The sequence below is a fragment of the Stegodyphus dumicola genome, chromosome 4, assembly GCF_044657685.1.
Source record: "Stegodyphus dumicola isolate Sdum_Otavi_A_Nest chromosome 4, ASM4465768v1".
NCBI lineage: Eukaryota > Metazoa > Arthropoda > Arachnida > Araneae > Eresidae > Stegodyphus > Stegodyphus dumicola.
In genome coordinates, this window is record NC_140771.1 from 43,690,974 (window position 1) to 43,716,066 (window position 25,093).

The 25,093-nt window shown below is 34.4% G+C and overlaps 1 protein-coding gene across 3 annotated transcripts in view; it reads right to left on the bottom strand.

Annotated features, from left to right (window-relative positions):
- Positions 1-25,093, bottom strand: part of Suv3 (Suv3 RNA helicase) — a 142,693-nt gene that overhangs the window by 101,041 nt on the left and 16,559 nt on the right. For all 3 annotated transcript variants that reach the window (XM_035363099.2, XM_035363091.2, XM_035363109.2), the window contains exons 2-3: positions 23,186-23,263; positions 887-994 (exon numbers count right to left, since the gene is read on the bottom strand). In XM_035363099.2, coding sequence (XP_035218990.2) covers positions 887-994; positions 23,186-23,263 — 186 coding nt within the window. The remainder of the gene's footprint in view (positions 1-886; positions 995-23,185; positions 23,264-25,093) is intronic.

The following is a 25,093-nucleotide window of genomic DNA, read 5'->3' on the forward strand; positions in this document are numbered from 1 at the left end:
TCACTGAACACTATACAATGCCAGTCTGATGGCAGCCATGATGATCGGCTGCGACACCACTCCAGACAACTCCGCCACTCCACTCAACCGATGTTGTGGGGTCAAAGGCAAATGTCTAAAAGGCCTCTGTCAGCATAACCCCACCTCAGAGACAAGCATAGTGATATGGTGGATGGTATAATGAGAGGTGTAAATTTGGCTATAGTGTGTTGAATAGTCGACGATGATATCGTTGAGGCGGTTTGGGCCTGCCGAACAATCATCCTATCTTGCCTCGCATTTCTGCTGCTTGGTCTTTCAGAGCCTTCCTTTTGTCGGCAACTTCCTTTAGCATCCATTGCTGCCAACATCTTTGCACAGCAGTGTCTGTACGCTGCAGGTGGTGGCCTATTGCTCGGTATGACCACCCAGCTTCACGCAACTCTACAATGCGATCACGTTCGAAGTCGTTTAGTTGTCTGCGAGGTCTTCGATATCGTCATAATGGCATCTTTAGCTGCTTCTTTACCGAATTACAAAGGCAGCAACAAAAAAAATTAATTTTCCGCCTCTGTTACTGGTTTTATACTTTGCAAATTGCGCACTATAAATGTGCGCTATGATCGCAATTCCTGTTCATATGTCTTGAAACTTTGATCATTTGCATGTTCAATCACGATGTTTTTGCATACCAAATTTCATCACAATCACCAAAATCCTTCTTGGTGCTTCAATTTTTTTTGCAAAAGAGTGTATTTATAAATATACTTCTTAACACTTTTATCAATGCATGTTTATTAAATTCTTATAGATTTACATAATCTAACTGCATAATTTTTTAAAAATATTCTTAGCAAGTTAAATAATACAGTAGTAAACCAATAAAAGAAAACAGTAAAACACATACCTGCACCTTGTAAAATATCACTAAACACAATATGTAAATCAACAGGTAAGCTTTCAGACTCCATACAAAATTTCCTAAAGCTAATGGATGCTTGGTGAAACAGTTTTGCTACAATATAAAAGGTTTGCTATAAAATAACATTTTATTAGTCTTCTATTATAAATTTTATAAAACCATAGAGAGTTTTCTTAATTTACTACTAAACAGAGAGTATTACATATTACTAAGTTTGTGACTGTAATAACAATCCTTATCTAATGGTTTGCATTGAATATTTACTATTAGATATTTACTGATTTTAAATGCAGCTTATGAATTTCAAAAGTATGCATTTAAAACTGTGATATTATAATGCTCCCAGATCATAAATAATGTATTTTAAGATATATCTCAAATATATGCAGATAAAAATAAAGCTATATTAAATATGACATTTATGTGTACAGTGCTTAACACAATCTATTTATTTAACAAACAGTGAAATATTATTAACTTAAATACATTAATAATAAAAATTCTGTACATGATATCACATACGGTACTACTAAAACATGCAAAATACATTGAACTGAACGCTACAGTATTTTCTTTCTCTGATACAGAATAACAAATTTTGATATATTAAGCGATTACAGTCAAAAGTCGTTAATACGGACTCGTCGGGACTTCGGCGATTCTGGATTATCGATTTTTACGGATTATAGATCATCAGTTTAAATCTCGTAAGATGGCATGCAGAAATTCTAAAATTAAAAATATGAAACCGTAATTTATGAAATAAAGAACAATTATGATCTAAAGGGTATCAAAATTTACAAAAAAAAAGCTTAATATTTATTTGTTTACTTTATTAAACATTTCTTTCAATGTAAGTTGTTTAAGTTGCTTCGTTTTATGTGATAATACTTTCTCTTTAATTCTATAAACAGACATAACTTCTTGTTCAGTTACAAAGTTCCGCTGTTCAAGTCCCGTTAATTGCTGTGCCGAGAATACCGACTAACTTGTCAATTGAAATTTTTTCATTTTCGCTAACCTCTCTGTCACATTCTTCATGTCTTTATCCATTTTTTGCAGCAATTCCACTTTTTGTTTGTTGGACATCGAAACATACTTTCCTTTTGTAGATCCTTTGGAAGTTCCAGCATCGGAAATTCTATTTGACATAATCGAAAGTTCAAGTTTACTTTTATAAAATTCCTCTTACAGTCTGCAAAAAATAATAAGCGGATCCAATTCGAAGATTAAGGAACAACGCAATCATTAACATTAACTGAAATAGATAATTAGATAATTTTAGCTTACACCGTCCGTTATACATTAAACGTGCAGGCAAAAACGTATTCTGCACTTGCGCACACGCATATGCGCAGTAGTCAAGGTCTTATGTGCACGCGTAAAACGCCTGTGCTCATGTGCCAATGCGGTGCATGCGCAGAAAGTTTTTAGCTTTGAGGTCCGGATTATGGGTGTCCGAATTAACGACTTTTGACTGTATTAATATTCTCATACACATTAAGGGATTACTCATATTATAATATTTTAGTCTAATTAAAAAATAGTAGAAAAACACAGGCATGTAGTGCATATAATGTACTTATAATGTAGTATTTCAAAGAATGATAGAAATAAAACTATTTTTTTCCCTTTGAATACATGAATATCGAAGTACGATGAACCAAATACTGTCTGATTATGGACAGCCACAACTTGCTATATTTAAACAGTATAAAGTCCATAATCCAGACATCCATTATCCGGAATGATCTATAATCCGGATCTCAAAGCCACAAACTTACACATGTGTGTAAAGTGTTTACGCATGCGCGTTTAATGTGTGCATCTGCTACACGTGCATGTAAAGCATTTACCCATGCACGCATCTGATAGTGAAGAAAGTGACAGAGAAGTTATTGAAAACGGAAAAATTTCGATTGACAAGTTAGTTGATATTCTCGACACAGCAATTACAGGATTTGAACAGTGAAACTTTGTAAATGAACAAGAAATTATGTCTGTTTATAGAATTAAAGAGAAACTATTAGCACAAAAAATGAAGGAACTTAAACAACTTACATTGAAAGAAATGTTTAATAAAGTAAATAAATATTAAGCTGCTTTTTTCCCCCCTGTAAATTTTGATTCCCTTTAGATCATAATTGCTTTTCATTTCATAAATTACGGTATCATATTTTTAATTGTATAAGTTCTGCATGCCATCTTACCAGATTTAAATTGATGATCTATAATCCAGAAAAAAACCCCAATTCGGAATCGTCGAAGTCCCGACGAGTCCTGATTACGGATGTTGTACTCTACTTTTTTGCAGCCACAATAACAGCTAAGTAAAAAACATGGATCTGAAGAGTGACCAACAATTTGATCATGTATAGAAAGTTTTGAACAAACCCATTTTAGTGAGTGATATTTGATTACATTAACTTTAAATGCATTTTCAGGTGCAACAAAATCTCAGTTCACAAACTGAATTCATTTGTGAAGGGCATTTATCATCCAAAATGTTCATAAATTGAACTTTTTTCCCCACAGGAGTTAATGTAAAATGGATTAATCCAGTGGTCAACAAACTCATGAAGCTTCTGAGGTACCATACCATTTTTAAGTACTACTGAAGTGCAGTAATAATAAATAGTAAATATAATAACAGATTTTTTTATCAGATTTACTAACTTTAATGAGAAGGATGGAACTCTTTTTTTTTTTTTTTTTTTTTTTTTTTTTTGTCATCAACAAGTTTTTTAATGTAGGGAAAGTAGGTAGTGGCTGCCATTTGAATACACTCGACCAAGTGTTCATCAATGAGTCTGTTTCTGTACTTATCTCTACATATAATAAAAGAACATATCTATCTGTGTGTGTGTGTCTTTCATTTGAGCTGTGCGTAAGCTAATAGACCCAGGGCTATGAAATTTGATACCTAGGTGCATCTAAACAAGAGCCAGTGCAGCTTGAAGTGATTTTTTTCAAAATCCTGAAAGAGGATGAAAAGGAGAAAATCCAAGAATTGGTAAGAGACTTTGCAGATCTTTTCAGTAACCAAGCAGGGCTGACTCCGGTGTAAAACCACTCGGTTGACGAAGGAGATAATTTACCCTGTAGGGCTAAGCCCTACACGTATGATAAAATAAAGGAAGCCATACTTGAACAGCACAATAAAGAATTGTTAAAAAAATAAAATAATTGTGCCTTATAGTAGTCCATTTGCAAGACCAGTCATATTATGTCAAAAAAAGAACAATTTACCCCTACAGAAAGTAAAGTGTGGCAGTTTGCTATAGATTATAGAAAATTAAATAATATATCAAAGCATCCAGTGTAACTGTTATTGATCATACAGGAGATAATTAGACATATAAATTCCACGAGATACATGACAAAAATAAATTCCAGGAGATATATGATAATGCTAGATCTTACCTCTGACTATTTTCAAATCAGTATGAAACCACAGGATATTAGTAAGACGGAATTTATCACAAAATCTGGCATTTACGCTTTTACGTATGCCATTCGCGTTATGTGGTGCACCCCAGCTACTTCTCAATGAGCAATGGACATAATTCTTTGGCGAGTTCAAGGAAAATCCATGTTGATCTATGTAGCGTATTTGGAAACTAAGTACCGTTTCATTCTAGCGCCGTCGCAGCGCTGTAATAGGCGTCCCGCACATGCACACTAGTCTTTCTTGTTCACTGACTTTCAATTGTCGGCATTTTGGTTATTCTATTTTGTGTTTTCACTTTGCTGTGCACATTCAAAATGTTTAAGACAGTTAGTTCTCCCACTGACTGTGAGATTCGTGCCATGATTAAATTTTTGAACGCGAGGAATGTTAAACCGGCCGAAATTTATCGTCAAGTGACAGAAGTTTACGGTGAATACGCGATAAGTGATGGAATGGTGAGAAAGTGGGTAAGAATGTTTAATGCAGGTCGAACAAATGTCCACGCCGAGGTTCGGAGTGGTCGGCCTTCTGTTGTCACCGATGATTTGGTAAGGAAAGTTGATGAAGCAATTCATGAGAACAGATGCTTCACAACTCTTTCAGAGGCATTTCCAGAAATTTCACGTACTGTTTTGTTCGAAATTGTGTCTGACCGCTTGAATTATCGCAAACTGTGTTCCCGATGGGTTCCAAAAATGCTCACTGATGTTCACAAAACAAAGCAACTTGGTAGTGCCCTGACATTTCTCACGCGGTACAGTGATGAGGGAGAAAACTTTTTAAACCAAATTGTGACAGGTGATGAAACTTGGGTGTGTCATTTCACAAAAGAATCTAAACAACAATCGATGGAGTGGAGACACACTCATTCTCTGAAAAAACAAAAGTTCAAAGTGACAATGTCATCACAAAAAATCATGTGCACTGTCTTCTGGGATAGGAAAGGCATTTTGCTTACTGAATTTCTTCCCGAAGGTGAAACCATTAATGCGGTACGATATTGTGAGACTTTAACAAAACTAAGGCGTGTCATTCAAAACAAACAAAGAGGAATGCTCAGTAAAGGAATTGTGTTGCTCCAAGACAATGCTCGGCCCCATACTGCTGGTGTCACTCAATCGTTAATTTGACAGTTTCATTGGGAGCTATTCGATCACCCGTCGTACAGCCCTGACTTGGCGCCGTCCGACTATCACTTGTTCCTGCACATGAAGCGCGAGCTTGGTGGCAAGCGCTTTGGATCTGACGATGACGCGAAAAATGCTGTGGAGTTGTGGTTATCGAAACTGGCAGGAAGTTTCTTTGACGATGGTATACAAAAACTAGTCACCCGCTATGACAAGTGTTTGATCATTGGCGGAAACTATGTTGAAAAATAGTTTAAGACATGTATTTTCATGTAAAAATAAAATTGGATTTGAAAAAATTGTTTTACTATTTTTCTTTTTTTTTTCAAAACGGTACTTAGTTTCCAAATACGCCTCGTATTTAGATGACAGAATCGTTACCAACAATACAATAGACGATCATATAAAACACTTGACGGAAGTCTTTACACTCTTACAAGATGCTGATTTAAAAGTGAATCCTAACAAATGTAAATTCGTGTCAAAGGAAATGAAATATTTAGGATATAAAATTTCTGCTAAAGGTATCGAAACCAATGATTAAAACTTATTGCCATTATAACTACCCTCCGCCAAACACCGCAAAAAAAAACTGGAATCATTTCTCAGAATGTGCTCATATTACAGATTCTTTACTCAAAATTTTACACATATAGCTTAGCCTGAATTATTAAAAAGGAGCAAAATGTTGTTGGTCAGCAGAAGCCAATACTGCATTTGAACAGTTAAAAATGTTGGTATGCAAATAGTGATTGCCTGTTGCCAATAGCGTGATAAATAGTATGAACTGGAAACCCTGCAAACGAGTTAACTGTGTAACTCGGTTTTTTCTTTACTTACTTTTCTCACTCCTTCAGGAAAGGACCGTGATATGACAATCTCTATTATGCAACTCCCTTTTCGATATGTAACTAGAATACTAAGAAATCTTAATTTATTTTCATGTAAATCAAATGTGTTTCAGTTTCAATTTCCATCTACAACCTCTTTTTTGGATTACAAGTTAATTAGCCATTATCTTGCTTGAAGCTGCACTGGATACAAGGTAAGAGGAAGTATTTTATTCTCGACTTTTATTAATTTGTTGTGAAATTTCAAGACTACAAAAATGTTTTGAAACAAAAGATCATGAGACTCAGGTGAAAAGATCATAGCTTAATTTAATAAAGAAAAAAACTGTAAAAGCTAAACTGTAGTTTCATATCAAAACCAAAAATAAGTTTTTTCGGTGATACAAAAATGCAAATTCAATTCAAATGCAAATTGCAAAACTGAATTCCAGCAATTACTCGACATGGAAATTCAAAATACAAATGCTACTAATAAAGAAGGATCTTTACAGTGTAATCGAAGATGTTCCTCCAAGCCCTATTACAGAACAATGGAATAAACAGGATCAGCAATGTCACGCGACGATAAATGTATTTATCGAAGACACCCAAATAATTCACATTAAACATGGAACTGCTGCTGAAGCCACCTGGGAAAAACTCAGACAGGTACATGAAAAGTGTAATCTTTCAAGAAACTATTTCTTTTGCAAAAGCTTTACAGTTTGACGCTTGAGGAAGACGGAAATATGCAAAGACATATAAATACTTTACTGGAGTTAGTCGATAAACTCAAATCAATAGGTGAGGACATAAAAGATGAAGATGTTTCGGCATTTTTGCTTTGTTCAATGCCTAAATCTTATGATACGCTCATGACGGCTCTTGAAGTGAGAGCAGAATCGGAACTGAATCCAGAATTCTTAAAAAAGAAATCAATTGACAAATTTAACAAGAGAGTTGGAAATAATTCATCAGATTCAAAAGCATTTAAAGCCTCATTTCAAAACAAGACAAAGAGATAAAAGTTTTGCTCACACTTTAACAAAAATAATCATTTTAGATCAGAGTGTTATCATCTAAAATCAAAACAAATGAACCGCACAAGAACTCGAAGAAGAACCTTTGGAACTCAGAGAATCAAACAGAGTTACAAAAGGTAAACCTCCTGATTGCTACGTATTCAACGCAAAATATCCAGTCTCCCGAACCCCAAACCTGGATGGAAATTCAAACTTTGGAAGAAAATGAAAAAAGAAAATGGCTAACAGCTGTTCGAGAAGAAATTAATTCACTAGAAGAAAACAACAGTAGGGAATTAGTTACTAAAAGGAAGAAAAACAATAGAATGTAAATGGTCTTTCAAAACCAAACTCAAAGCAAAAGGAAAAATTGAAAGATACAAAGACAGATTAGTTGCAAAACAATTTAGAAGTTTGGATCTGATTATGATGAAACCTTTGCTCCTGTAGTAAAATACACAACTTTACGAGCTTTCCTATGTGCAGCTTCGTATAAAAAATATGTCTGTCAGACATATCGATGTCAAAACAGCTTTCCTTCACGGAGAACTAGAAGAAAAAATTTACATAACTCAACCTGACGGATACTCCAAAGCTGGAAATGAAAATAAAGTTTGCAAGCTGAAGAAATCTATATATGATTTAAAACAAGCCGCTAGAGCTTGGAATCTGAAAACTGGAAAAATACTTCTAAACATGTCATTTAAAAAAAGTAGAGCAGACCCATGCTTGTTTTTCAAAACTATCAATGGAAAATTCACATATATAATATTATATGTAGATGATATGCTTATAGGAAGTGAAAGAGAAGAAGATATAATGGAAACAATCCAACAACTTCCCGCTAAATTAAAAATAAATCTAGGAGAATAAAATCTAGGAGAAGTCACCTACTACCTCGGCATAAACATCGAAAAATTTACAGATGGAACCTTTGCCATAAAGCAAAAGAATAAAATCGAAGAAATAGTTCAAAAATTTGAACTTCAGGATGAAAAACCAAAATATACACCAAAGGAAACAAGCTACTGCAACATGAAACTGAAGATGATCTTTTACAGGATAATACAGAATGTAAACAAGCAGTAAGGGCATTATTATACATTGCAACAATCAGCAGACCAGATACAGCATACGCTGTCAATCTACTGAGTAGAAGAAATGAAAAACTTTGGAACATAGACTAGAATGCTGTCAAGAAAGTCATTCGATACTTACATACAACTAAAGACCTTAAGCTGATCTTTAACAAAATTCAAGAACCTATACTAACTGCAGATTGGGCAACTGACATGAAAACAAGAAAATTCGTCAGCAGATACATATTCAAGCTAGGAAATAACTGTGTTTCATTGAGCAACAAAAGGCAAAACTGCATTGCACTATCTTCAACTGAAGCAGAATATATTGCAGCAGCTAATACAGCACAAGAAGCACAATGGCTGTTAAATTTGCTTAAAGATCTAGGACTAAAACAAAATCTGCCAATTACTCTCTATGAAGATAACAAGTCATGCATCAAACTATCACAAATAGAGAAAATAGCTCCAAAACAAAACATATAAACATCAAATACCACAACTTGTGTGAACTTTAACAAAATGGGATCCTGAACCTAGACTACTGCAGATCTTTTCACCAAACCAACAGGCAAGCCTGTGTTTGAGAAACATCGAGAATTGCTGCAAATGGCGATGCTGCCCATCAAGTAGGGGTGTTGCTATGCAAATAGTGATGGACTGTCACCAATAGCACGATAAACAGTATGAACTGGAAACTCTGCAAAGGAGTTAATTGTGTAAACTCACTTTTTTCCTTACTTACTTTTCTCGCTCCTTCAGGAAAGGACTGTCATATGACACTCTCTATTATGCAACTCCCTTTTCGATATGTATCTAGAATACTAAGAAATCTTAATCTATTTTCATGTAAATAAAATGTGTTTCAGTTTCAATTTCCGTCTACAACCTCTTTTTTGGATTACAAGTTAATTAGCTATGATCTTGCTTGAAACTGCACTGGATACAAGATAAGAGGAAATATTTTATTCTATACTTTTATTAATTTGCTGTGAAATTTTGAGGCTACAAAAATGTTTTACAACAAAAAACAGCTTTAATTTTTGCACCAGTGCTAACAGTTCCTGACCCAGAAGGTCAGCTTGAAATATCTGCAGATTCGTCAGACTTTGCCGTAGCAGTAGCAGCCATCTTATTGCAAGCGGGGCAGCCAGTAGCCTTCTTCAGTAAAACATTAAACCCTACCCATTGGAATTATACAGCTACTAAACATAAAATACTAGCTGTCTTACTGGGCATACAAAAATTCCGTGTATACTTCAGAAAGCAACCTGTAACAGTCTACACTGACCACACTGCTATTCTTAGACTTTATTCTGGTAAAATCTTGTCACCTCGATTGATAAGGTGGGCATTGAAGCTGCAGGAATATAACTTAGCATTGAATCGTTTACCTGGTACAGAAAATGTTGTCACAGATGTTCTTTCTTGCATTAAATTAGACGAACAAGGAAATCAAGTTAAATGCACAATGTTAACTTAAAAAATCTTATACTCTTGAGATACTATTACTGCTGAACTAAAAAAAAAAAAAGAAAGAAAAGAAAAAAAAGAAAAAAAAAAAAAAGAAAAAAGGATTTGGAATTTAAAAACATTTATGCGTATCTACAGTATCCAGATTTAACAGCCATTAGAAACATAGCAGTCCATTACAAAATTATCGATAATCTCTTATTTTTATCAAAAAACTACTAATGAAAATAATGAGTTTAGGGCCATCATCCAAATGACCTAGCATCTTGCACGAATTACATGATGCACCAATTTCCTGTCATCTTGGTATTAGAAAGGCAGTTAAACGTGTACGAGAAGCGGTATTCTTTCCAAAATTACATGAAATTGTTATGGAGTATGTCAAGATCTGCCAATCTGATAATGACATTAATTACTCACCGGCTGGATACCCAAATAGCATTAAAGTTACTTTCCCCAATGAACTGCTCACAGTCAATCTCTCAAGGCCTTATTTGAAAAGCGATAAGTATAAACACCGCCACTTACTTGTAGATGTAGATGATTTTAAGAAATGGGTAGAAATAATTCTCCTGAAAAGGGCTTCTGCCAAGATAGTCGCAAATTCCTTTCTAAATAAATTTATTTCAAAATATGGTGCACCATTAAAAATTATATCAGATAACAGTGACACCCCTTGACAGACTATTTTTTGTGCAAAAGCGATTTTCAGATGTCGGATACAAAGAAATTAGTCAATGAGGCCATTAAATCTTCTGACATGGCAAGAAGTAAGAAAATTGTACTATGATAAAAAGTGGAGGGAAGAAAATTTTAAAACAATTTTTAAAATTGAAACATAACGTATCCTGTGCTCCCGATGCAAAAGTTCTGCCCTAAATTTAAAGGGCCATTTATAATAAAAGTATTCGAGAAACTATGGAATTCCTAAAAATGGCAATGGCAAGGAATCAAAATCCAATATCGATCAAATTAAAAAATATATAATCATTGTGAGATGACACTTCTTAAAGGTTTATTGCAAAGTTCCAATGATGCGGTAATAAAGCTCCGAACAAAGAACAGCCAGCTGCAGACCAGATACAGTTACCATGTGGCTTTTAAGAGGAAAGCCAACAGGATTCCAGCCAAGCAGCATAAGAGGCATAAGGCTAACACAGGAGAAAAGAGAAAAAAGGAGCAGGTCAAGGGGCCAGGACGGTTATTCTACGCTACAAGAGTCGACAGCAAGTTGTGGGCCGCCAGATGTCGCTGCTAGTAAAAAACAGGTCTGCCCGACATCCTATATTCTCTGAAAGCGCGTGAAAAAATGTTGCCGCGTCGTCAATCAGGGTTGTCCAGTTGACGTACGAAGTAGACAATGGCTTTGTATGTGTTTTCGCCGCTGATTTTTTCATATTTAAACGAAGAATACCGTCGTAGATCTCTGAATCGATGGCGAATTTATAGAAAATATGTTGATGCTTTTGCTCTGCCAAAAGATGTTTTCATTGCGTATTTCAGATTCCCAAAAGTTATAGTTATTTTAATTTGGGGTGAACTGAGAGAGTATTTGGAGCCACATTCAAAAAACAAGAACGCAATTTCTACTAAAAGAAAGGTTATACTATTGCTGAAATTATAGATATAAATTGTAATTGTATGCTTTAAAAATGTAGAAGATAATATGTTTATCAAGCACATAAACCTTCTTCATTTAATACAAATATAGACATCCGATAAGCTTCTACTCGATTTATGTACAGCAAGAATTACGTTTACTTTAAAATCTAACAGTTGAATACCTTAAGAATAATACTGTGAACACAAAAATGTTGTTCACTATTACGCGAAATTCACACTACTGTAAAATAAAATTAAAAAAAATAATAATAATAATAATAATTATAAAACTATAAAATAGATTTATAATATTTTTTTCAGTAATTGTACTACTATTAGTGTGATACTTTTAAAAATAAGTTTTAGCCCAGAGGGGCTATTAATTTCGTTTTGCCATTTTGTGGCGTTTCACGATAAATGGCATTTCACTTTTCAAATCGTTGCCACCAAGTATTATCGCACTCTATTATATTTAAAGAAATTAAATAATGAGGAATCTGCAGAATGCATGAATGTTTCTCGCACTGTGATAAAACAACGGTACCTAGAGCCATGAAATTCTGAATAACGTAATCCTCCATCCTAATAGAGGCATCTGGAGGGCCAAATTTTAACTGGGAATTTGTATTACTATCCATTTCATATATCTTATTTTGTAAAGCATTTATGAGTTTTTGATTAAGAAACCCAACGATTTCAAAGCGAGCAATGGCAAAAAACATTTTCATCTCTAGCGCGCGAGACTATGTATCGGAAATTCTAAAGATATGCTTTTTTTTAATTATATGATATTGCTATTGAATTGAATTTTATGGTTTAAGTGCGAAAAACATGATATTTAATAAATAAAGGTAACACGCAAAACGTTAAAAAAAATGGCCCTTTGGGAGTAATATAAAATCTGAAGGCTTTCAATTTTTTTTTTTTTTTTTTTTTTTTTTTTTTTGTGTGTGTGTGTGTGTGTAATTTTAATACGTTTTAAAACTGGTTTTGAAGTGAGGACTTTCTAAAGGAAACTGGCTCGTATACACGTTACACATGGGGAAAGCCACGAAAACGCCGGCCAGCTCGTTCGTGGGATTCGAACCTCGGACCAAATTACCTGCGTTCAGCGACTCTACCGCTCGGCGGCTGGTGGGCTTGTTAGCAGAATTATACTGTATTATTATTGTATTATGCTATAAAGTAACAATGCTATAAGACTGAGGGTTTGTTCATGGAATAGCACTTTTGTAACCTATTATAGTATTAAAAAATCATTGTTTCTTTGCAAACTTAAAAAAAAAAAAAAATAAATAAATAATAAAAATACTGTTCATAGCATTCTTATTTTTATATTAAAAGAGATATTGATTATTATTAGTTTTCTATTTAAAATGTGTCGAAACGCTGGTTTGAAAAGGAACTTGAACTGCGGGAGACCTACACTGATTATTTTTACTTTAGTACTTCCATTGTGAAAATATTACTATCTTTTAATTATTTTCACAGAACAAAATCTTTTGAGAAGGAAGAATAATTAAACTGAGCAGTTCTTATATATATACAAAATTAAAATAACAGCAATGTAATATTGAAAAAAAGATATTAGTAATTGTGTGACAAAAATTGCAAAACGAATTAATCACACATACAGGATAGATTAATTTAATTTTGGTTATATATTTTATATTGAAAAAATATTTTCTTTCATGTTAATTATAGAATAAATTATTTAAAATAAAGCATTTTGATGCGTGTCTGATAACTGAATGCAGCAGCAATCGGCCATACTGTAATAGCGAATGAATTTTATTTCTTTTCCTGAAAGAAATAATTTTCATAGAAAAAGAAAATAAAAAAGGGAAGAAATATTAAGAAAGAAATATTTTCTTTCTAATTTCTTATTTAAAGAAATATTTTTCAAATAGTAACTGTAAAATAAATTGCGGGAAAACAGTTTTAATGTAAACATGAAAAAAAAAAAAAAAAACTTAGTTTGCTATTAGATTGTAATGCAAATTAATCATATTATAAATTTAAATAATTAAAATGGTTTATTTCTAAAAGGATTTGAAGTAAGCTTAATTCATTTACTCTTATCTATTTACCATTGCTTTCGTGGTATCCTATATCACTCTTTATTTTTTAGCTCTAAATTCCTGCGTTAACTTTCCCATTAAAAAACGAGATTTTCTTTCACATAACACAGCAGCATATTCAGCATGTATTGGTCATAATACTGTTTTGTGCAATTTTTTCGAACTACAAATGCAGCGTGTGAGTTAGTGAAATAATAGGAGAATATTCCTAGAACTTCAGCCAGTGCACGCTATAAATTTCGTCACTCGGTCTGTACTGCGATTGGTCTAAAGCTCCTTGAAGCCTTGTCCCCTTCCAGTAAAGTTAAATGGACCCACCCGCCCACCAACTGAGGACCACAGAATGGCTTTCTCCGATAAGTTGTGATGGCTGTCTATACCGGTTTCTTTGAGTCAATATTGTTCGCTTAAGTTGTAGACAGATCCAGTGATCATAGAATAAGCGTCCAGGGTAAGAAGCCAGTGAAAAGAGAAAAAGAGTAGAACAGTCAAGGCCGGTCAGCAAACAACAAGGTTAACACCAGTGATTGGCGGAAGAGAAGCCGCAACGATCAACGAAGCAACCATAACGACCACAGTTCGACCAGCAGTGGGCGGAAATGAAGACACAACGATCAACAAAGCAGCTGTAACCACCATACTACCACCAGCAGTCAGCGGGAACGAATCAATCACAGCTGGTGAAAGACAAAAGAGGGTTCTCAAGCAAGCAGCAGAGGCTGGATGATGGGGAACAAACAGCCAAACGAATGGTATTCCACAGCAGTCAATGGACAATATGCCTTGAAGGGAGAAAAAGACCACCTTCACAGGATACCTTCCATAGGAAGTCAAGGAGGATAGAGAAGCATGCCAGGAAAGGAAAGGGCGAACCCATGTCCGAGGAGCAATGAAACCCCAGATGTCAGAAGGCAGAAACTACAGCCACATACCCTACCTGGAACCAGTTCATGAAGATACAAATGACTGTGCCAATTCGAAAAAGATAAGTAACTTTTTATTTCATTTTCAAGTATTCAGTACTGTTATGTCTAAAAATACACAAAGTGCTTGTTAAGAGTTATCTAAATTGTTTTTGCATCAAGCGAGGTTTGATTAGTTGTTACAGCAAGAAGTTGAAGATTTTATCTTCTATGTTACTAATGTACTTGTTCTATGTACTTGTTATTACTAAAACATAGTCTTATCATTAAATATCATTAAAATAAAAATACTTCCTTCACTCATCCCAGATACCGAGCAATCCAGAAAAACTAAAGACAAAACTTGCTCACTTACCTGGGTAGTGTGATGTTGAATCTGTAATAAAAACTCTAATATGTTGATTTATTTAATTATATTCTCTCTATACTACAAAATATATACATTTTTTAACAATTGTCGGGAAATTTTTCTGGCCCCGAAAGTTATTACACACTTAATCAGTTCACGTCACGAGGTCGAAAGGGGAAAACCCTTTTTTTCTTCCTACTTCAATGACAGCCAATGCCATCTGTGTCTCGTACATCAAAATGAAGAGATTTGTTTTTAATATTTGTTAGATACAGCTAATCAGTTTCACAACACTCCCACCTTTTTGATTTTCAGAAGGAAAATCAAAAATCAAATAATGGTATCCTTAGTACAGGAACACACTTCTAGAGGGTACAGTTTACGTACAGGACGAATCAGTATGCCATTTCTAGTTTTCACTTTTACAACTCTTACATGTCCATCTCCGCTTGTACAAAGTTCTTGGACACGAGCAATTGGCCAGTTCACTCTTTTAAGGTTCTCACAACCTATTAGCACGATGTCTCCAACTTTTAATTCACAGTCTGTCTGTCCATGCTTTTGTACTAACTGCCCAAGGTACTCCTTGCGGAAACGGCTACGAAATTGTTCTCGAAGTTCCTGGCAGAAACGCTGACAAGCCAAGAGTTTATTTCGATCTAAAGCATCCAAATCTGCTGTACCTGAAACCTTAATGTCCTGTAAGAACATGGAAGGCGTTAATGGTAGAAAATCCTCAGAGTCATTTGACACATAAGTTAGTGGTCGACAGTTTATTACGGCTTCTATTTCACAGATGACGGTGAGTAACTCTTCGTAATTGACCTGCAGCTTGTCCTAAGACTCTCACAATCTAATTCTTGGCTGTGCGGATTAGACGCTCCCACCATCTGCCCCACCAAGCAGCAGTGGGCGGAATGAACTTCCAAGTGATGGGATGCAAAGTTTCCTGAGCAATTACCTTTACCCAGTCAACCTTTTTCAGCAATGCAGATGTACCAACGAAATTTGTGCCGTTGTCTGAATAAACTGTAGATGGCCGACCCCTTCTGGCTATGAACCGACGAAACGCTTGAATGAAGCATTCGGTACTTACGGACGTCACTAGTTCCAAATGTACACATCTATATACAGCACACGTAAAGAGTACTACCCAGGTTTTGTTTTTATTTTTGAGAATCAGAGGGCCACATAAATCTATGCCGGTAACTTCAAATGCGAAAGCATCTCGAACTCTGTCTAATGGTAATTGAATGGGTGCAGTAGTTGAAGGTTTTGCTGAGAATCGTTTACAACGGACGCACTGTTTCACCACCGATCTAATTCGGCGTCTTGCACCAATGATCCAGAATTCTTCTCTAATTATAACAGTTAATGCTTGTACGCCAACATGAGAATGCTTTAAATGGTAATCTCTAATTAAACAGTCAACAATATAATGCTTAGAAGGTAATAAAATCGGGTACCGGAATGCATAAGAATCATCTCGTTCGGTGATTTTTGTTTTTACTCTTCTTAAGCCACTCTCATCTCGTATGGTCAAAAGACCATTGATGGAGTCTCCAGTCTCTGGAAAACTCTCCCCCTGAACAAGTGAAAGAAGTATAATTTTAGATTCCTTTATCTCGGAAGCAGACAGAAAAGGCTCTTTATTTACAATTTTCTTTTGACAATTTTTGATAAATCTCTTTATCCAACCTAAAACTCTTAACATTTTTGAAAATTTAGAGAACTTCTCACACCACTTAACTTTATCCGCTTTTGTAGTTATACTAAGATTTACATTTAAATTTATGCCTTTCCTGCGCTCTGAAAAAACTAAAGTTTCATTTGGCTTAACCTCTAATTTTGGCCAGCTATCTCTGGGGTCTTTGAGCCAAACAGGCCCTCTCCACCAATTTAATTCGAAAAACTGAAGAGGGGAACAACCACGAGAAGGTAAATCAGCTGGGTTAGAATGACCCTGTACATATGACCACTGATTTGCTTTAGTGAAAGCGCAAATTTCCTTCACGCGATTGCCCACAAAAGTCCCCCACGCATCATTTCTTTGAATCCAAGATATGGCCGTGGTGGAATCGGTCCAAAAATATTTCGGGATGTCATCCAACGTAAGAGCTTCTGTCACATATTTGGAAAGACGCACGCCCAAAAGACAGGCCATAAGTTCTAGACGGGGAATAGTAAGTTCTTTTAAGGGTGCGACTCTTGACTTAGCCATTACAAAACTGACTAATGTTTCTTCTTTAGTTTCGCATCTCAAAAATATTACCGTGGCATAAGCATGCTGGCTAGCATCACAAAATACATGAAGTGTCCAGGAACTTCTATCTCCAAAACCTATACATCGCGGTATTCTCAACTTATTCAAAATTTGTAATTTATTATACCACCTCGAAAATTTACTTTTGATACTATCTGGTAATGGAGTATCCCAGTCTGCTTTTAGCGCCCAAATTTCCTGTAGCAGTAACTTTGCAGGCAATAAAACAGGTGTCAAGAAACCCAAAGGATCAAACATTGTCTGCGTTACTGACAAAACCTCTCTTTTAGACAAATTATCCGAAACCAATACAGTCTTAATTTCAATATAAAGGTTATCTTCTATTCTGTCCCACATAATTCCTAAAACTGGTACAGAATTCTCCATTGTGGACTCAGTGCACAAAGTACTTTGGGTTAGTTCCACATCTTTTTCTACTGGGCCATAGGTCCACATACGTAAGTCCATTTTTGCTTCAGCTAATATTTCAGTAGAAGATTTCACAAAATTCACAAGCTCCTTTTCGTTATCAACAGAAGTCACACAATTATCAATATAAAAGGATTTATTTAATTTCTGAGCAATAGAACTTTGTTCCTTTGGTACTTGTGCCAAATGAACTGAAATAACCGCTCCTAATAGAAAAGGGCTAGACTTTACTCCAAAAACTACCCTCGTATGGCGGAAAACCTTCAGTACATTATCTTTCTCCCACCATAAAAATCTTAAAAAGTCCCTATCTTCTTTCCGTAATTCAATCTGTAAAAATGCACGCCGGATATCAGAGGTTACGCCAATGCATTTTTCTCTAAATCTTAACAAAATTGAAGGGATTTCTTCTATTGAATTTGGTCCTTTTACTAAGTAATCATTAAGGGAGGGCGATCTATTAACTTTACATGATGCGTCAAAAACAGGTCTTATCTTAGTTGAGACACTGTCTGGTTTAAATACTGGGTGATGCGGTAAGTAGTGCCCTTTATAATTCAGTTCATTGTCTGGTACTATTTCAATTACACCCTCCTCCATCCATTCATTAAAAATTCTATCATATTCTTCATATTTATGTAAAGACTTGAGTTTTCGGGTGACACGGAACAATCTTTTTTCTGCTACATGACAATTTGATGGCAATTCTGCGTTATATACTAACCAAGGTAATCCGACACAATAACGACCATCTTCGTTTCTGGAAAGAGAGTTTAAAAATTGTTCGTGGGCAATTTCTTCCTCAGCAGCGTTAGTTGAATTCTGGTGAGCATCTAATATTCCGATCGTTTCTAAACTCCAAAGATCGGAGATTTTAAAGTCGTGACCCACTAAACTTGCACACAAAATGGAAGCATCTTTATCTTTGTGATTAACAAATTCCTCCGATACACCACAAACTGTCCAACCAAGTTTCGTACAAACTGCTGTTAGTCCTCCTTTTAATTGTTTTACTGATCCCGTGAGAATTTTTCCATAAATATCACTACCGATGAGCATTTCTATTTTTGGACAATCTGCTCCCAGATCCGACAACCAAATGTTGTTTCGTTTTAATTCTTTTAATATTGGACCCTTGGGTACCCGAGGTATATCCCCACATATTATGTCTTGATCTAAAAATTCAAATTCTAGATCTGAATACTTACGTGGACTGGCTGAACATAATTTTACCAAATATTTGTTATGCATCTTTGCCTCTGTTCTGGCACCTCCAAATAAAGTAAGAGCAACATTTTCTTTGGAAATAATTGGTAACCCCAATTCAGTGGCTAATGACTTCAAAATATACGATTTCTGGGAACCACAATCTAAGAGTACTCTAACATCTTTATGCTTTTTGACACCAGCTACTCTTACGCGTAAAGTCATTAAAGCTACGTCAGCGGTACACGTTTGCCTGGCTGTAGCCATATGTATGTTGTCTATTTCTGATTTTTCTGTAGGAAGTTCAGTTTCATTATTAATGTCCGGACACAAAATAACTGAGTGTGATTTACCACAAGCAAAACACCTAACAAACTGTTTACAGAACTTTGCCATATGATTTGGTTCCAAGCATTTTAAACAGCATTTTTTCTCCTTAACTTTAGAAATCCTTTCATTAAGGGATAATGAACGTGCATCGTAACAATTTTTACTATCATGCATTTTACCACAAAAAATACATGCATGTTCTCTGGTTGTAAGAAAACCTGTGGCAGTGGTAACATTTCCCTGTTTCTTAAATTTACCTTTTGTTTCCCTCTTTGCTTTATCATGATATCCTTCTTTACGACTAACACCATCGAGTCCATTACGCGCCAATTTTAATCTCTCCTCACCCTCCACTTCAGACTTTAAAAATTTCATTAAGTTGGTAAGGCGAGAAAGATCAGTTCCTTCAGGCTGGTTAAAGAGCGAACTCCTTTGCCACGCCTTTAAAACATCCTCTGTGAGACACGATTCCACCATCGGAAATAACCACGATGTGTTTTCGCTCGATTTAAGACCTAAAGACTCTAAGGCTCTCAACTGAGCTTCAATTTTATCATACAGTTTATCAAGAGGTAATTTATCCTTTTGATCTGCCTTCACATTAGAAACAATTACTTTAATTAGTTCCCTAACATACACTTCTACTAATAATTCAGGTTTCCCAAAACGTTCCTTCAAAGCTAAAACAGCTTTATCATAATTTTCCGAAGTCACCGGATAGCTTTCAATGAATTCTTTAGCACGTGATCCGGGCTTCATACACTGAATCAAATAGGAAAATTTGTCACTTTCATATAAATCAGGGTCAGTGTGAATTTTCTCAAACTGCGACCAAAACGGTAACCAATTTATCAATCCCCCATCAAACTTCTTAAGTTCGATTTTCGGAAGTCTATACTGTTTAATCTTACTACAACAAGTACCAGCACCATCATTTGATCTTGTTTCTAAATTGATTTCATCTGAAAATTGCAATTTTTCATTAATTTGCCGAGTTAGTGTTATGAAATCATCAGAATACACCTCGCGACTTTCGATTTCTTTAGTAACATCATCCTCTAAAGTTTTCCCGTCTTCAGCTAACAAATCAAGAATTTTATCATCTACATTTTTTATATCTGAATATACATTTTGTAGTTTAGTAAGTTTATCTTGTACTAAATCTACAGAAAAATCTTCTTTTACTAATTCCGTTTTTAAAATATTAGCAGTTTTTGCAAAAGTAGTGCGTAAACCTGCCCGTTTAAGTTTCAGAGCCTTTAAAGCTTCCATAGTTAACTTTCAAAATAAAACAAACTGCTTTACAAAAAATAGTTTCGAATTTAAACTTAATTATACTTTAATACATCAAAAACTATCTATAACCATTAAAATAATTTTTTTTAAAGTTTATTTCTTAGAGTCCTGGCACGGGACACCACTTTTTGTTATTACTAAAACATAGTCTTATCATTAAATATCATTAAAATAAAAATACTTCCTTCACTCATCCCAGATACCGAGCAATCCAGAAAAACTAAAGACAAAACTTGCTCACTTACCTGGGTAGTGTGATGTTGAATCTGTAATAAAAACTCTAATATGTTGATTTATTTAATTATATTCTCTCTATACTACAAAATATATACATTTTTTAACAATTGTCGGGAAATTTTTCTGGCCCCGAAAGTTATTACACACTTAATCAGTTCACGTCACGAGGTCGAAAGGGGAAAACCCTTTTTTTCTTCCTACTTCAATGACAGCCAACACCATCTGTGTCTCGTACATCAAAATGAAGAGATTTGTTTTTAATATCTGTTAGATACAGCTAATCAGTTTCACAACAGAACTTTTCGTTTGTACCAAGAATTACGGCATTCGGTAGAGAGACCTTTTATACAATTTAGCAAGATAAAATGATTTATTTCTAGCAACTTTGCTTAATTTGGATGTAAGAAACTGGAAATATAGTGTTTTCCAATTGCGTTTAATATAAATGTGTGTTTCTGAATGCAAAGCATGTGAAACTTTGTAAAACTAGCTGTAACTATATTCAGAAATTGAAACTTGAAATTTAGCAAAATATAAAAGCTAGGAGGAGGAAAAATTAAAAGCTATTTTAGATATGTTAAATGATAGTTAGGCTCTTCAGCTAAACACAAAGTTAATGCATGTTAAAGAAATACACTAGGATGAATTTGAATATTGGGATTAACATGTAGGCTATCGGTCAGAAGCAGAAGTTGTTATTTAAACACCCCACTTGTATTTAAAAATTTCAGTACACGCATATGCTGGAGAGCTAGGAGGTGGAAAATTAAACTTTTGAAAGTGAAAATGAAGTTCATTTTCTAGTCTAGTGAAATGCGTTTATTATCTAGAATTTCCACTAATATTAGTTTCCTTCCAGATCCAGTCGAAGGACATGAGACTCAAAAATGTTAGTTAAGATGACAACTTAAGTTCCTTGAATTTGTATTGTTAAATTTCAGATTTAAAGCATTTAAGTAGCATTATACTGTAAGGCTGGCTCTTCAAGTTTAAGTTAGAATTTAAATTTTTCGAACAGGTTATAAGGTATTTCTCCCACTTTCCTAGCATGCCTTCGTGGTGTAACGGTAGCACGCTGGGCCGGTATTCCAGAGGTCCGTGGTTCGATTCACGGAAGGCGGTTGCATATTTTTCATCTTTTCTGCTTCCAATTAACCTAATGACTCTACAAGTGGCACTCGAACTAAAAGGGTTGTGGATGATGATTCTCCGCACCCAGGATTTGGCGACTAGGTCCCTTAAAACCCTAGTCGCCCTTTAAAAAGGGGAGTATGGAAGGTATTTCTCCCACTTTCCTAGCGTGCCTTCGTGATGTAACGGTAGCACGCTGGGCCGGTATTCCAGAGGTCCATGGTTCGATTCCTGCCGAATATTTTTCATCATATTTTTCATCTTCTGCTTCCAATTAACCTAATGACACTACAAGGTAGTTTAAAGACCTCAATTTTCAAATATTTAAATGTTCGCAGGAAATACTGTAGACTTTATTTTATTCTAATTCTAGCCAATTATTATTACTTTTACTTTCCTTTCCCTCCTGATTTCAGTTTTCTGTCAGAATGTAAATTTTAACAGACGTACTATGCTAATGTAAATGTGTTTCAGAAGCAGTATTTAAGCAGTATGTGTTTCAAGAGTTTGAAAGGAATAGTAGCGGAGTGAGTTTGGAGTTTATGCTGCGTGTTTGAATTTAGCTCTCCAGTCGGTGTTAGACACTTTTCAGTTTATACTGACATTTCTAGGCTCGGCTTCGCTCTGTGCAGCCAATTTAGCATTTAATTAAGCTAAAGAGCCAGTCATTAGCTATCTTAATTTAATGCGCATTTTACATTTTTATTTTTTGTTAGTTTAGTTAGCCACACGTGGTGGTGAATTGTGAGTACATAGTGCGTGCATCTGTTTAATTTAGTTTCTGCAGTATTTATTGCTCAAAGACATAACGAGTATTTACTACTTCGTCTTCTAAGTAGAGTCTACATTTTATGCTACCATGCACTCCATTCTAAAAACTCTTGTGTGCACGTATGCTAACTTCTTCAAGGTCAATTATAGGGAGGAGACCCATTCTACTCAACAACGATAGCAAGTATCATAAAAATACTATTTAACTGCAGTATTTTTTTTAAACCTTTATTTTAGCCGATTGTAAAACATAATAGAGAACAGAGATTTTAAGCAGAAAGATGTGAGGTTCTTATACATATATTTTAACTTCTGTTGAATATCTGCTACAAATAATCCTATCTTTACTTCTATATTAGTAGTTATTGTTAACATTTAAATAAGGGAGCAAAGCATTTCTATGATATAATCTTTCCATAATAATAATAATAATCTTTCCATAATTTTAATAGGACATTTTCAGGGCTCCCAATCTCTTCATTAGCATGAACAACGTTTTTTTCTTAAGGATGGCACTGTCATCAAGTGCATGGGAAAAATAAAGTAACATAGTAGAATGTCAATTGCAAAACTCAAGAAATCATATCATTAGCTTAAAATCAACTAGGCCAGCCCCAGTATGTATGAAAATAAATAAAAACACAAAAATCATTAAATATGAAAAAAAAAAAAAAAAAGTCTTACAATCAAGTCCATTTTCAGCAGACTGTATTTTTACTTCAGGCTGCTTGTAGAATTGGTTTATTAACTTTAAAATATCATCTGTAAATATAGTTAATAGATATTACAAAATATGAAAACAAAAGATATTTTAAAACAGAAACTTTAATAATTCATTAAAACATTTAAATTTCATAGTTTGGGGGAAACACATAATGTTGCAAGGGGGAAAAAGAGTAGATTCTGAACAGAGATTCCAACATAAAAAGACCACTACAAATACAAATATAATATACCTTTAATACAGTAGATACTCATTAATTCGAGTTTGGATAATTCAAACCTTCAGTTAATTCAAACTAATCCAAAAGGCCGCAGAAACTTGTATTGGAATTAATGTTAAAAACATCTCATTAAGTCAGACTAAATTTTCATCATTTCAGTTAATTCGAACAACAGATTTGACAAAAAAATTCTTTTTCCTCATTTAACGGAGAAAATCCATGCTGTATTTATTATTTTTGTGTCAACATCATATGTATTTCTTTTCTGTGTAAAGAGACATATGCCTACCTTCCTAGACTATAGCATTTGCACTAAACATTAGTAGCTATTGTCCTACTGTCCACCTCTTATCAATGCTTAATGGACAAAACTCCCTGGCCTAACCTGTTTCCTTGGATTCATTCAGAACCCTTTATGAATGGGTATAAGGAGAATCGTTTGTTTGTTATTAAATTTCTAAGAATTTCAGATAATCCGATCTTTATTCTATATAGATGCGTCAGCTGAGCCTGCACTGCAGAGAAGTTAATGTGCTCTACTTTTTCTTCCTCAGTGTGTGGTGTGAAGATGTAAAAATTCAATATAACAACACGTGGAAAAAACAAAATTCTAACTTTGGAGACAAAGTTTAAAATTTTAATGAAACTAGAGAATGGCGAATGTAAAACGGCTGACTATGGAATTAAAAAAAATATTTTGTCAACTTATTAGAAAAACAAGGAATTTCTTTTAGATTCATGGGAAAATTCTAAATTTGCTAAAGGAAGGAAATGCATGAGAAATGAATCCTAGAAAAAGCTCTACTGCTATGATTCCAGAAGGTTAGACCTCGAAATTTTCCTATAAATATACCTCTATTACAGGTGAAGGCTGATGAATTGGTGAGTAGAATGGGCACTGAAGATTTTAAATGCAGTGATGAATGGTATTCTCGATTTAAATTAAGGATACAATATTTCTTATCAAATTGTGTGTAATGTAAATTCTAATGTAAATGAAAACATGCACTGATTTCACTGCTTGTAATCAGTTTTTCCCATAAAATGTAATTCATATTTTTAATTAAAGTTTACTTTCTACTGCATAACCTTCTGCTTCATTTTATAATTAAGATAAGTCTTTACTGCTTTTTAATATGTTTAATTTTAGATAATATAGCATAATATATTTTCAGCATTAGGATATACTAGGAAATTTTTTTTTCTTCACTGATACACTTTTAAAGTTACTTTTTCTCTTAACATTGGATAATTCGAATTCTTTTTCTGAGAATATTTAAGTTCAAATTAACAAGCATCCACTGTATATAATAAATTCACATTGATGCCAACTGTACAAAAACATGCAAGCATTTCTAGAAAATATTTAATTTGTTCATTTCTACATGAAGGGACAGCTTAAAATAACTGATAAATTTATTACCTTAGTGAAAGTAGCATATGTTCCAATGTATAATGTGCACCGGTGTATAATGCACACCTATAATTTCAAACTGCATGTTTTAATTTTTAGGTATATTCGCCGTATAATGTGTACCCTTCTCTTTATAACGAAACCTGAAAGATACACATGTGATGCTCTTATCTTGTGAAGTTATTCCCTCGAAGATTTTTCCCAGGCATTCGAAAAATGATATACTGAATTCAC